General features: G+C 35.7%; 1 protein-coding gene across 1 annotated transcript in view; it reads right to left on the bottom strand.

Annotated features, from left to right (window-relative positions):
* Positions 1-524: 524 nt before the first annotated feature.
* LOC104543335 (neurexin-1-beta) overlaps positions 525-12,608 on the bottom strand; it is a gene marked incomplete at its 3' end in the record, with an annotated part of 30,297 nt that continues 18,213 nt past the window's right edge. The window contains exons 3-4 of the mRNA XM_010187919.1: positions 2,273-2,362; positions 525-844 (exon numbers count right to left, since the gene is read on the bottom strand). Coding sequence (XP_010186221.1) covers positions 525-844; positions 2,273-2,362 — 410 coding nt within the window. The remainder of the gene's footprint in view (positions 845-2,272; positions 2,363-12,608) is intronic.

Below are 12,608 nucleotides of genomic sequence, written 5' to 3' on the forward strand. Positions count from 1 at the left end.
CCTCTGCTGCCACTGCCTCTTATGACGAATTCTGCCTGAGAAGACGACCATTCATGGAACTAGAGAAACTGCTAATTCCTTCTTTTCCAGTCTCTTCCAACTTTTTGTCTTCACACCTCCTTCCTGTTCCCTCTTCAAACTGGGTCTCTTTTCTCTATCTCATGGATAAATCACCATTTCATTATATCTAATTCCAGACATATTGCATTTCTACACTGAAAATAATCGAAATAAGTCATCAAAGGAAGAAAGAGTATTTTAAAATGTGCACTACTATGAAGATGGATGACAGGGCAGTAAAACTCAGCAGCAGAAAAATCTGAACTGGTAAGTTTGCCTAATTCAGAAGAAAAGCAAAGTCCTTACTGAACATTGCAACCATGAGCCATGTATGGTACACAACTTTTATCTGTAATTCATGCATTTCTTCAACAGGAACAATTTCATCTGTAGAGTGAATGTGATACAGAAAGCCACACTCAAAGATGGAAATACAGTCACAAAAGGCAAGGAAGCCAACTAACCTGACCAATAGGTTCCTTTGTCGGGGCCTTTCCTCTTCTAGCGGTGCTTGTAGCCAAAGTGGTGGTTGTTTCCATGACTGACGTGGACATCTCAGACTGCATCGCTGTGGCTGTGGACTCAGTTGTCATAGAGGAAGGCACTTCACCAACAAGTCTCACATTTCCTTCTATCACGATGTTGGCATCATTTTCTGCTGCCATATTCAGAACTTTCAAGCCATTGTAGTAAAGACCAGAGAGCTGGCCTTGGAAAGGATGCCCACGTTCCTTGCCTCCAATTTTTATGGTTGCTTGGCTATTGAAGATTGTGAGCTGACGCCCTGTGAAAATAATATTATATACATGCAAAAATGTTGACTGTGAACACTATATTCTACATGAGTGATAACAGATTTTCATGGGGTGAATAATGAGAGCAATAAACTATAAGAAAAGGAATTGACTCATAATTCATTGCTTTTTAATGAGGTGTCCATGAAATGTATAAATTTTGAGAACATTTGCATTTTTCTTAATTTATGACATTTTGGGATTATTTAGGTTTTTTTGCTAAAAGGCCAATCAAATATATTTGCAAACATGTTTAGTACTAAAAATGATACCTCTCTTCATTTTACCCGAAAACAGTGTTAAGCTTTTTGGTGTGTGTCAAGAATGCCAGGTTTCTAATTCCTTAAGAGAACTTTTTCTTCAAGTCTGCCATCATTTCAAAGTTATTTCCACGCAACACAGCATAGGGCCTAGAGCACATGTAAATTTATGTATGTATAGACATATACAAATATGTCTATACATACAGAAAGAGTTTATATATATGCCAACACATCACTTGGTCAAGTGATTTTTAAAGAATATGTTATGCAATAATCCGTCATATCTCTATATAAGTGAATAAAATATTTACATTTTTAATTAACTGTTTCCTTTTTGTATTTAAATGTTTATTTTCCTTCAACATGCACACTGAAAAGAAACACATGGTTCATAATAAGTATCTCAGAGGCAGATTCAAAAATAGATGTCTGATTGGCTTTCAGCAACGCTATCAATTAAAATCAAAGATTTTAGATGTAAAAGCGGCTTCAGGAATGATACACATACCGATGGAGAAATCATGGCACATTTCCATTAAACAGAGAAATCCTCAGCAACAGTACCACTCTTAGTAAATAGAATAATCACTTTAGCAGATTGGTTTCTGCTCACAAAAAGCATGCACACAACTTTAAGTTCTGTTTTAATTAGTGTTTGTTCCAAAATCCCCTTAGAAGGTTGCAAACGTTAAAGGGACTTCATTTTGATTGGCAATTCATATTGCCCACTATTTAAGATACCTACAGTTTAAACAAATTTTTTTTCAGGACCATAATGAAGATATCATAACTACATATATTTTTAGTTAATAATTTAGATGCTGGAACATGTAATATAATCTATGAATGATTTATAATTTTTGGTTAATGTTTGCTATAAGTACCTTCATAGATTGAGTTAGTGGATTATATTTAACAGTCCCTTTAACCTTAAGTTAACAGGGTAAGATTATTAAACAGCTGGTACTTCTAGAAATGTATAGAAATTATTATACAAGGTATGCAAATATTACTCTATATTTTACTTTTTTTAAATTTGTTTTTAATTTAGTTTTACTGAAATTTATTTTTTATGTTTATTAGTGTTACAATGAAGTACTACTTGGTTATGTTCAAATTATTTTTTTATTTGAAGTTTTAATCAATGTTTTTTACCTTTGTCGAGTAGCCATTCATCAACTACTCGACCAAGTCGATATGGAATTCGCTGTCTAGCAATCGCCAGGCGCTCGTTATCATTGTTTCCTTTAAAGTTTAAAGAGACATTTCATTGGTTAAAATCTGTAAGGTCAAAGGTTAAAAGTTAATACTTAAAGCTTGAGCTATACAGTTGCCACATGATTTTTTGAAATTTGGAATTTTAAAAAGTGCTACCTAGAACAGTTCATGGTTCAGACTTTTCATTCATTCATTTATTTTATTTTAGCAAACAAAATTATTCCTATGTTAATTGAAAATTAGAAATCTGCATTTGAGCTAGGTTATTAAACTTATGTTATAGACAGACCCAAAAAACAAATTTAAACATCATCGAATGGCTTTACAAAAAATGATCATTGACTTCAGGGTTTTGTCTTTTTTGATGTTTCTTATTAACTAGTTAAACATGTTCAGGTGAAACAGGTTTAAGTTTTCAAAAGACATCCAACCTCTCACTGCAGGTTAGTCATTTAAAGAAGAAGAAGAACACAACTCTTAATCACCATCTAAGGCACACTTACTTCTGCTGTCTAGAAATAGACCTGCTGTAACTTTTTTCGTCATCAGAAAAAAATACATTCTTATTCACTTCATTTAAATAAATTCCAGAGATTCAAATATACGATACAAAACAGACCAAGGTATTCATTGTACATTCTCATAGGACATGTTGACAATGTCTTGAAGGGACACCAAGGCTTTGACAAAAGTGACTTGCTGAAAGGTAGCCTGGTTCTGAAACATAGAAGCACTTCAAAATTTAGCAAGTGGTCATCTGTAATGGGGTTTCATAAATTAAGAACTAATCAGAACTTGGCAATGCAAAACACAAACCTGTCATATTTGCAAACTGTATCTATTCTCAGTCTGTGCAAAGATCTTTGACTTCTTTAAGTAAGAGAAAATAAATGAGATAAAATAAGGCTGGTAGAATCAGAAAAATATCAGACAACCAGAAGTAATTAGCAATTCACTTTAAAAAATTATTTCTAATTATAACTTTTTATGTCTGAATTATATAGGTGTGAGCCCTCAGAAAACTGTATCTTCTACTTAAAACTTTTCTTAGGAGTTTGGTAAACCTAATATTTCCTTCAATGTACAGGTTTGCGGTGGCAGTAGTATTTTAGACCAACAATACATTTTTTCTTCCATTGTATTCGTTCATATCAGTAAAGAACATGAGAGATAAAAAGAGCCAGATGAGTTAAAAGTGGTCATTCCTAATTCAGGTCCGAATCCAAAGTCTATCTTGCTAGCTCATATGTGCATACTGTCTTTGACTTCAAAACCCACCAATGAACCAAGTCCTGTATCAGAAATGGAAATGTAAGTACAGAATGCAGTAGCCCACGTAGTGCTCAGAAATACATTTTCTTGAGCTAGAAGGAACCTACAGCTAATTACTGAACCAAAGTATTATCCAAATTCAGAAAAACAATGTTCTAGTTTGCCAGACAATTATCCTGGCTATCAGCATCACAAGTCTAACAGGCTTCCAGGGAACAATCAGTACCATAGACCCCAGAAACAGCAAAAGTAACAGCTTCTGTGCCAAAAAAACACGGTGGTTTTATGCAGATACTTATTCCGCAGTGACATGAACTGCTACTTTCCACGTGTCATGTCTCTCTCATTTGGTTTAGCATGGACATAGATCACTATGCCAAAAACTGATTTATTTTATTTTGAGAAGATGACCTTTTCCTATTTACCTTTCAATACAGAATCATAGAATGGTTTGGTTTGGAAGGGACATTTGAAGATCATCTAGTACACCTCCCCTGTCATGGGCAGGGACATCTTTCACTAGACCAGGTTGCTCAAAGCCCATTCAGTCTGACCTTGAACACTTCCAATGATGACGCATCCACAGCTTCTCTGGGAACCACAGAAGCTGGTTCCACAACCTCTCTGGGCAAATGAGCTATATGAACTTCTATGTGCACATCAATATTAAGAAGTCCATGGGTGTATACATAAAAGCATATAATTTTTTTCACATGTACATTTTGTTCTATTCTCAACTTTTAGAAATATTCTCTGTAAAACAATATTTTGCCAAAGCTTTCCTTTCTCTGCCTTTCCAAGATACTGAAAATTTAGAATAAAAGGCTTCAGAACACAACTCTTGTGATGTTGTGAGAATACAGAATGTCTTAACTTTTTATTGCTGTTATGAATTTCTTTAAAATTACTGCTCTTCATCATGTTCTCCTTTACTTACAACATCCATCCTGTGACTAAATGAAAATCTGAGAAGTACCGGAAAAACATGAAAAATGTAATGTGATCAACATGGGAATAAAGATAAAAAGTGTGATCCTTCATGTTTCTGTTCTCGATTTGTATCTTCTATTAAATACCTATCTATTTATCTATCTATATACACAAACCAGTGAGTTATTCCCTAGCAGCCAGTAACTTTTAACACATTTAGCTTTTCAATAAGATGTTTCTACAATTTTTATTGAGGCATTATCAGTTGTTTCATGAATAAGTGAGAAAGCATCCTATTTTCAAAAGGTTTCCTTAACTTAAAACAAATGAATAATGAGGTTTTGTTGCTGCTATGTGTGGTTTTTTGCTTATCTGTATTTAAAATAAAAAGGGTGGGTGGCATTCTTCGATGTCATTTACAAGAAAAGGGTAAATTGTTCAGAAGAAGTTTGCGGGCATAAGGAATCTATTAGTGCAAAATGGAAAGAAGTCTCATGGATGAAGATCATCTTTCACTCATCAGATTCACCCACTGTTCACTGTTGTTCACTGGATGACTTTCATGAAGAAATGCTCCGTAGACCTCAGAAGAACCATAGAATCATGTCAAAATGACACGTTGTTCACAACTGCATATGCTGGGAAGACATTAAACTCTATGTTGCTTATTCAAGCAGAGGGTGTAAATTAGGTGTATTTGGTAGAAGGACCCTCTGCAGTCACCAGTCTGGATCCCTAATGCTATGGCATCTCTCTACTGTAATTCCATTATTGACACATTTATCCTAGACAAGGTTTATTGCTGCCTCTGGTTTCACTACTTGGCAGCTGCTCCAAGACATCTCTATGGTGACAGTGGAAACTCCTCTATGAATTAGCAACATAAATTTAGTCTTGGCCAGCCTATACATTTCCTTGAATTATTTCATTTAAAAGTCATGCAGTATGTGTGTTTTTTGAGAATATTGCACCCTATTATAATGTGATTCTATCTATAAATTATGTTTTATACTAACCGCAGCAATCCTGCACCACTGGGAGCAAAATACAAATGAAAAGCAAGGAAATAACCATTGGATTTGTAAAGGTCACACAGAAAAATAAATGCTGATTACATTAGCCCATCCCTCATCAGAGGAAAAGTTCATTGTCAAATGCATCTCAATTTGAGACTATTACATTAGCTTAAATTCTTCTAGAATATAATGTAAATTGAAGGGCTAGGGGGAAATGGTGTGGAACTTATCCAGATTTAGTTACACATAGGTTTAGTAATGATGGAACTAGTAGACACATAGGTAACTTAACAACTACATTTGGGAAAAAAAAAGATATGTACCACTGAAAATAATGGAAACTACATTAAAAGCAACAAAAGTCCTATTATTGCATCATGAAGTACACACATCTTTTCAGTAGCTGCTTCTTCCCATTTGAGTCATACACTCAGCTACAACAAATCTGGATAGCCCCACCAAATTCAGTAAAACTATGTTCATTTACTTCATTTGGTAATATTATCACCAGTAGGGAAAACATAAATACCACATATGGCTTTTCTCAGTAGTATTCAGTGCACATTCTTCATATTTCCTTTATTTATGCTTTGTTTTACCAATATGGTGAGCCACAAAGAACTTATACAGTAAAAACACTTCCAAAAAGGTTAATAAATATTTTTGTACTCTAAGTAAGCCTCTGGCTTTGAGATTTTATTTCTGTTACCTGTCTGAAAGATTAAGTGCTCTGGCAGGCTTGCTTTTCAACCATAATTCATAAAAAAGAACTGATATACCTGAACTTTAGTTGTAGACAGCTATGTAACAATCCAGCATAACACCTCCTGGTTATATGACCGAGATTTCTTTGATTAAAAAAGCTAGGTAGAAATGATTCATTCAGGATGTGCATCATGACATTGTGTAACCTGATTGAATTCCAGATGGCTTCATTCTTCTGCCAGATAGATAATATTCTGTGGCAACACAGTGTTAATTCTGTACAGGCATAAAGGTTTCAAGGAAATAACAATAATTCCAAAGAATCAAGGTAAGCAGAGAGGAGCAGCAAGGGTCAAATATTTGAGACAGAGCTAAATCTTGTGGCAAGATTGAGAAGAAGCAGTCCAAAAAAACTTTAATCATACCTTTAAATCTATAGGTCAGCTGGGACAAACCAACTATGTGAACTTCACTAATATGTATTTTATCCCTCCTGATTTATTATATTGTCAGTGCTGGAGTGTAATTCTATTTTGTTCTCTGAAATAAAGGTGTCAGTTATTGATGTAAAATAACAGCATCCTTGAAAAAGAGTAAGTAGGAAGGTTGAAAATCGAGACTCTGTGAAGAACTTGAGAATATTTTCTTTGAAACAAACCCTTTAACAGAATACAAATTCACCTTGTTAGTCTCAGTGCTCTGCTAGGGAAATAAATAGTGATGAAACCAAGGTCTATTTCCATTTATGAACAACCCTCCCCTGCTCTCCCTAGCTTTGCTCATCATGATCTTGACACTGCTATTTCTGAATCATGACTCCCCTGACATCTGCAGAGACTCATATCATTCCTGCAGATGCAGTCAGGGATGAAACCTGACTGAAGTGTCAGCGGTATAGGAGGAAACCACAGCAGCTCTGTGGTGCAGGGGCAGACAGTCCACAGTTTCTGACACGTCCAGGCTAAGAAATGAAAGCAATCTCAGTAATGGCCCATACTAAAGTTCTGTTGAATCATCTATTAATGTACACACAGTATATATTATTATTATATATATTTATGTTGGAATAAAGTGGAGATGCAAAGACTGTGGTCTTAAATTTGGACAACAGATTATTTTGCAAGTGCAGCTTGCCTCTGCCCAGGAAAAAAAGGGAGTGATATTTTAAGTGCTTTTAATTGTAAGAACAAAGTTTTACATGACTTGCACATAATTTTGTCATGCTGCTGTTCACACTGGCTCCATGTCTTGGCCATATGTGAATGTTTTCAGAATCATCATAGTTACAACATAAATTGATGTTAACAATACAATAGATTCAGACCAGAATGCATTTTTAATAGACCATATACAGACAGTCTCTAAAGCTATATTAAGATTCAAATAGACTTTAAGATTAAATAGATTTTAACTGTCATCTAAGGAATTCAGTGGCTTTGTCTACATCACTCTGTTTGACCAACGACCCCTTAGAGAAGTCACTCGGGCTGGGGCTCCCCACCCACATGTACACTGCAGACCCATAGTATGTTCCCAGGCTTTCCATGCATGATAAGTAGGGTGTGCTAGGATATAACCTTACTTCATCTGTCACTGTGTAACTCTGGCAAGTCTTGCTCCTAACAGACTTAGCTCCTAAATACTCTGCAGCACATCTCATTGTCTGATCATGCCTGTTGCCTTCATAAATAGCCCTACTATTACCCGCAAGTATCTTGTCCTCAGCAGCCATCAGTAAGCTTGCTTCAATGCCTGCAAACACAAGATTACCTTTTCTACCACAATGCCCTGGGCCCATGATATATGGGCATGAGACTGGGTTGCATGGGGCAGAGGACAAGAGATCCAGGTCCACTTCAGGAAGTAATTGTGTTTGAGGGAAACACTGACACTCCTCTGACCTATATTTTTGCTGAGTGTTTACAGACTTGGCTGGCGGGTGTTTGGTCCAGGAATGAGTTCTGGATGGATCAAATGAAGCTGTGTGTCTTTTTCTGTTGCTAAAATATGCCAGCTTTACCCGTTACAATGTGTGCATCGACAACCTGGGAGAAATGGAGGAGGATACAGTGGTCAGCTTCAAAGTCTATTGTACCAGGAGTTACATATCCAGAAGGCTGATTTGGGCCTCCTCCAGTGCTCAAAGGGAAGGCAGACACACAGTCCTAGGATGTGGGCTTTTTCCTGTTGCACATCTTGAACAAATCTTACTGTCAGCGTGGTGTGAAGATAAAAGTGCAAAGAAACAATAAAGTTAGAGAAAGAACCTGTAGTAGGTATGTAAGAGTGCAACTCTACAATGCCTTACCTTATTCCAAAAGAGCTAACATATAAATAAAGAAACCACCATGAGGTATGACTTCTCCAGACTTCAAAGTGTCAAACCTGGCCTGTTTTACCCTACAGGGACTCCCAAATTCCTTATAATGAATATTAAGTATCCCAAGAGAATATTCTGCACACAGAATGACTGACATCAGTCTTCATAGCAGAACGTAATCTCTCATCAGTGGCTTATAATACTGCTAAACACTAAGCAAAACTTAGGTTGCCTTAAAGAATAATTCAGTTGCCAGATTTATTGAAAGATGTATAAGTTGATTCCCATTCCACTGATACCACACACTGCATCAAAACATCTTACGCTCACCTGTAAGCTCCTTGCTTCATGGTTGCATATTAAACAAACTAAATCATATTTTTACAACTTTCTACAGGATAAAACTGGGAACTTCCATTAACCTCTCAGGAAGATCTGAACCTTCATTTCAAATCAACTACCTTCCGCTTTGCTTTGTTTTGTTTTTTATTATTTTTCACTAGATTAATTAGTAATTAAATGAAGAGGGAGCTCTTCCTGTCTCTCACTTCCTCACTATAATGCAGTATCTGTCTCAGTTTGTGCAGTCTTGGATTGCTTACTTTGAGAGATTGGTGTATTATATCAAAAGCAAGAAAGAGAAGATGAAAAGCAACAAGAAGGAGATAAGAAAACATAGGACTTGTCTGATAAATTAAAGGCCATATTTTGTTATCACAAGTTTTAAAAAGATCCTTTGTACCACCTGCGCAGCATTTAAGGAGAACATATTGTATGGCTGCTGCTAAAATAGGCAGGAAATTTGATAGGAATGATTAAAAAGGAAGATCAAAGTATAAAAAAATGAATTGTTATAAGTACAGTACCATGCCCCACATCACTCCAAGAGTGACACTTTGCAGTTCTCCAAGGTAAAAGGACCCTGAACTGTTTCTAAATCATAATGTCACAGCATTTAAGGTTACTTTCCCTATAGACATTTAACCAGAAGTTGACTGTAAGCAGTTTCTTGTTCAATTGGTTTTCAACAGCTGGAAAATGGAGAATATTTCAACCTACTGTATCTAAAATTAGCTAGCTCTGAGAAAGCAACTACTGAATGCATTCTTCTGACTTTCACTCAGGTAGCAATCTGGGTGATCTTCACTTCATATTAGCAAAGAGCTGCTATATAGAATGTTTCTTGACAGAAATAATATTCACATTATATAAGAGAACAAAGGCAAATGGAAAATACTGTGCTTAGCTCTTATTTTAAATTGCTATTGGTCTGCAACCCCATGAGTATCCGGTATTCAGGTAGAAGCCATTAATGATAAAAGTTCTTATTAACTATGTGGAAGCCTCCCAAATTTAATCACACTTGCAAGTGTGATGGAATGGAAGGAAAGCAAGGATGGAATAGGACAAGCTGCCAAAAGGTCATTGCTTATATCATTGCATTTTATTGCAGTCAGTGAAAGGCTTTGGGAAATTCTATGTATTTTTTCTATATATTATTTCTGGACCATTTGCAACATGAAAAGTTATCTAAAACAATTTAAAAAAAAATCTTCTGGGCTTGAATTCTTCTCTTGTTTATGTGATTTATAAGAGAGAATAGAGTTTGGCCTTCAGTTGTGATCACCAAAGCCACTGGAATTGAACTGCTCTAGCAGACTGGAGGCAGCACAGTATGCAGTGAGGATAATTTCATGTTCATTCCATAAACAGAGACACAAAAAACATAAGAAATCCAAGGCAATCAGCATCAAACCTCATAAACAGCACACAAACTACCTTGACTGCAACTGCATGTATTAAAAATGTTGATTTCATGTTCTTTCATGAAGCATGAAAATGTTAGATTTAACCACCACTATGTCCCAAAGTCCTGGACCATACAGGTGCTTTGTCACACTCACTACATCTGCTGAGGCTGTGTCAGCTTGTTCTCCCAGGGATATGCATGATTACACAGAAGCCAACGGATACAACAAAAGTGAGGTCATTATTTGGACAAGCCTTTGCCAAGCAGATGAAACCAAATGCACCCATACAGATAGAAAATGGCATTTAAGAGATAAAAATCTGTTCTGTGTCAGCAGTGCAGCAAAAAAAGTAGCCCTTGGCCAAAGCAAGCCCCAGACTTTCAGTTCTGTCTAAAAGTGGCATTTCAATTTGTGTGTTTATGCCTTGCAGACATTCTACTATAAAAGAATAATCTATTTCAAATTGAAAGGTTTAAACTTGTACATATAGGGTTTTTTAAAAATGCTTTTGGCAAGACATAGAAAAAGAAACTGTAAATAATAGAAACAGATGCTCACACAGATAAAAGCAGAGGAATGCTTTAGGAATGAAAAACTATGAAGAACAGTCCACTATGCGATAGCATAATGACCATGGGTAGACTCACAGTAGTGATTTAGTTTTATCTGTTAAAAGGTAAAATAATTTGGTTCCCTAATTATACATTAAAAAAAGCTTCATTGATATTTTCCATTGAAATTAATCTATGATATGTAGCATGTCACTATAACTTTTTATGAAATACAGTTCATTTTTTTAAATCTACTAAATGTTTCCAATTAACTAAGTATTTTCCCCTTGTGATTATGTTTCACCTCAACTTCTGTGTAGTCTGACTTAGAAGACTGAGAATTATTGTGAAAAATTTCATTTTGCTTTGAGATTACAATTTTGAAGAAAATTGCACTGCTTATGTGCTCTGGGTTTCCATGTCCAAAACTCTTCTGTAGCCTCCTCCTTTTGTGATTTCGGAAGTTTTTGAGTGAAGGAAAATATAGTTGCCATATTTATCGCTTTCCTGAAATCTGTGCTTCATGACGTCTCATATTCTCTGTGTAAAAATGGGAGAAAAACCCACTGGTGAATAAAGCATTTGTTAGGGGGGATAGATGTGAGAAAGGCTGTCAGTGTTGTCACCAACCACTCCTATGGAAAGTTCATTTCAGTGCACCCTATTCTTCAAAAGAATTTAAAGACATGCTGAACATCAACCGCAGAAGCAATTTTCAAGTGCTGTGCTAAATCATGGCCTGAATAGACCTTTGAAGCTACAGCTCTCTTCTTAGATGTTTTCAGAGGAAAGCTGGTGTCAACGCAGCTTTGAGCAACTAGAAGAGAAAGCCACTGACTCCAATGCCAGATCTGAAATATGGATCTGACCTGCATCAGCAGATATCCCAATTCTTTAAGCCCTTGCCCAGAACACAATTTCATATCAGGAGCTATTCTGTTTTAAAGTTAACAAGGCCACAATTTAGCCAGACAACCGAAAGATGGCAGCTAACTTGCAAGTAGGTCTAAATTTATTGGCTTGACTTTCAGAGTTAGTCTGAGTTGAAACAACAGAATGAAAAAACAATCAATACTGAACTCTTTAAGCGTATACGAATTTGCAAGGAAATATGTAGTCACTAGTCAACTGTCAATATGTTTAATTGTTCATTTTATTTTACAAAAACCTGTTTGCTGGTGCAATATCCTAAAAGTGGACTCTACATTTACTTTGAAACACTATGAAATGTTAAATGGGAAAAAGAACAACTTTTGAAAGAAAATAGCTCTGCTAGCACAGTTTACACATCCACTTTTTCTCAGAAAACCACTTGACCTTTTAAAAACATACTGAAACTCACTATGCTGAAGAAATTAGATAAGGATATTGTCATCTTTCCAGCTTTATGAACTATACTAGCTTGTCTAAACATGAAACACTAATGCATTATTAAAATATAATTCAATATGCTATTTATCTTTATTTTTAAATGACAGTACTGAGAATGATGAAGTATTAAATAAACATCTAATCCTAAGCAGATAATACATTAACAGCTAAACGTGCAGATGGCTTACTAATAAAATATTAATGCATTCCAGTTTAATAAGCATATTTTCAAGACAAAATTCAGGACTCTTAAGAAGGAAGGACTACATCAATCCATCAATCCACCGTCCACCATCACCCATGAAAGTACTGCCATGGAATCAATAGATTAGATGGGAAAAGGAAACTGCCTACAAT

This window comes from Mesitornis unicolor, unplaced genomic scaffold, assembly GCF_000695765.1.
Source record: "Mesitornis unicolor isolate BGI_N332 unplaced genomic scaffold, ASM69576v1 scaffold28187, whole genome shotgun sequence".
In the NCBI taxonomy this organism is placed as follows: Eukaryota; Metazoa; Chordata; class Aves; order Mesitornithiformes; family Mesitornithidae; genus Mesitornis; species Mesitornis unicolor.